Raw genomic sequence first — 1,336 nt, 5'->3', positions numbered from 1 at the left:
AGAATACTGTGTACGTGATAAATAAATATAAAATCGGAATACTGTGTACGTGATAAATAAATATGAAATCAGAATACTGTGTACGTGATAAATAAATATAAAATTAGAATACTGTGTACGTGATAAATAAATATAAAATCAGAATACTGTGTACGTGATAAATATAAAATTAGAATACTGTGTACGTGATAAATAAATATAAAATTAGAATACTGTGTACGTGATAAATAAATATAAAATTAGAATATTGCATGCATAATAAATGAATGAATGAATGAATATAAAACGAGTGTGCGAGGAAAACGCGTGTGCAACAGACGCCACGGACGGTTCTCACACTCACCGGTGAGCGCGGCCGAGGTGTGCACGCCCGCGGCGAGCTGCCTGACTGGGTCCCGCGGGGAGAAGGCGCCGAGGCGGTGGAAGGAGTCGCGGTCGTCGGTGTCGCCGAGCCCCAGCTGCCCCTCGCCGTTGCCCCCGGCCGCGTACACGGCGCCGTCGTCTGCGCACACGCGTGTGTCAGGGGGAGAAAAAAGTGTGTCCCAGCATGCGTCAGAGGGAGGGCGTGCACACACACGTGCACACACACGCGTGCACACACACGTGCACACACGCGTGCACACACACGTGCACACACACGTGCACACACACGTGCACACACGGGACGCCGCCGTACCTGTGCACACGAGGGTGTGGTTCCTCCCGCAGGCCGCCAGCCTCACCTTTTCCCGCTTGAGAGCTACGCGTGCGAAGAGGACAGGGAATTAATCACCACGTGTTGTGGGCGTGCAAATGATGACAAATAATAACCCGGTGTGCAAATGATGACGAATAATAACCCGGTGTGCAAATGACGATAAATAACCGGGTGTGCAAATGATGATAAATAACCGGGTGTGCAAATGATGATAAATAATAACCCAGTGTGCAAATGATGATAAATAATAACCCGGTGTGTAAATGATGACAAATAACCCGGTGTGCAAATGATGATAAATAATAACCCGGTGTGTAAATGATGATCAATAATAACCCAGTGTGCAAATGATGATAAACAATAACCCGGTGTGCAAATGATAAGTAATAACCCGGTGTGCAAATGATGATAAATAATAACCCGGTGTGCAAATGATGATAAGTAAATAATAATATTAAATAATATTAAATAAATATTAAAAACAAATATTAAATAATATAAAGATAAAAACAAATATTAAATAATATAAATATTTAAAAACTAATATTAAATGACATAAAGATAAAAAACGAACATTATATGATATAAATATAATATATATAATATAATATCACCTTTAACGCACGTCGGCTTGCTCAC

The 1,336-nt window shown here is 41.3% G+C and overlaps 1 protein-coding gene across 1 annotated transcript in view; it reads right to left on the bottom strand.

Moving 5' to 3' along the window:
* The window catches only part of LOC126496008 (X-linked retinitis pigmentosa GTPase regulator-like), a gene marked incomplete at its 5' end in the record, with an annotated part of 28,365 nt that extends 27,032 nt beyond the window's left edge, over positions 1 to 1,333 (bottom strand). The window contains 3 exons of the mRNA XM_050133591.1: positions 344 to 502; positions 677 to 739; positions 1,312 to 1,333. Of these exons, the coding sequence (XP_049989548.1) occupies positions 344 to 502; positions 677 to 739; positions 1,312 to 1,333 (244 nt within the window). The remainder of the gene's footprint in view (positions 1 to 343; positions 503 to 676; positions 740 to 1,311) is intronic.
* Positions 1,334 to 1,336: the final 3 nt, after the last annotated feature.

Source organism: Alexandromys fortis, unplaced genomic scaffold (assembly GCF_014885135.2).
Source record: "Alexandromys fortis isolate MF-2015 unplaced genomic scaffold, M_Fortis_MF-2015_v1.1 scaffold_814, whole genome shotgun sequence".
Taxonomy (NCBI): domain Eukaryota; kingdom Metazoa; phylum Chordata; class Mammalia; order Rodentia; family Cricetidae; genus Alexandromys; species Alexandromys fortis.
The sequence above is the reverse complement of the archived record's forward strand: the minus strand, read 5'-3'. Positions and strand labels throughout refer to the sequence as shown.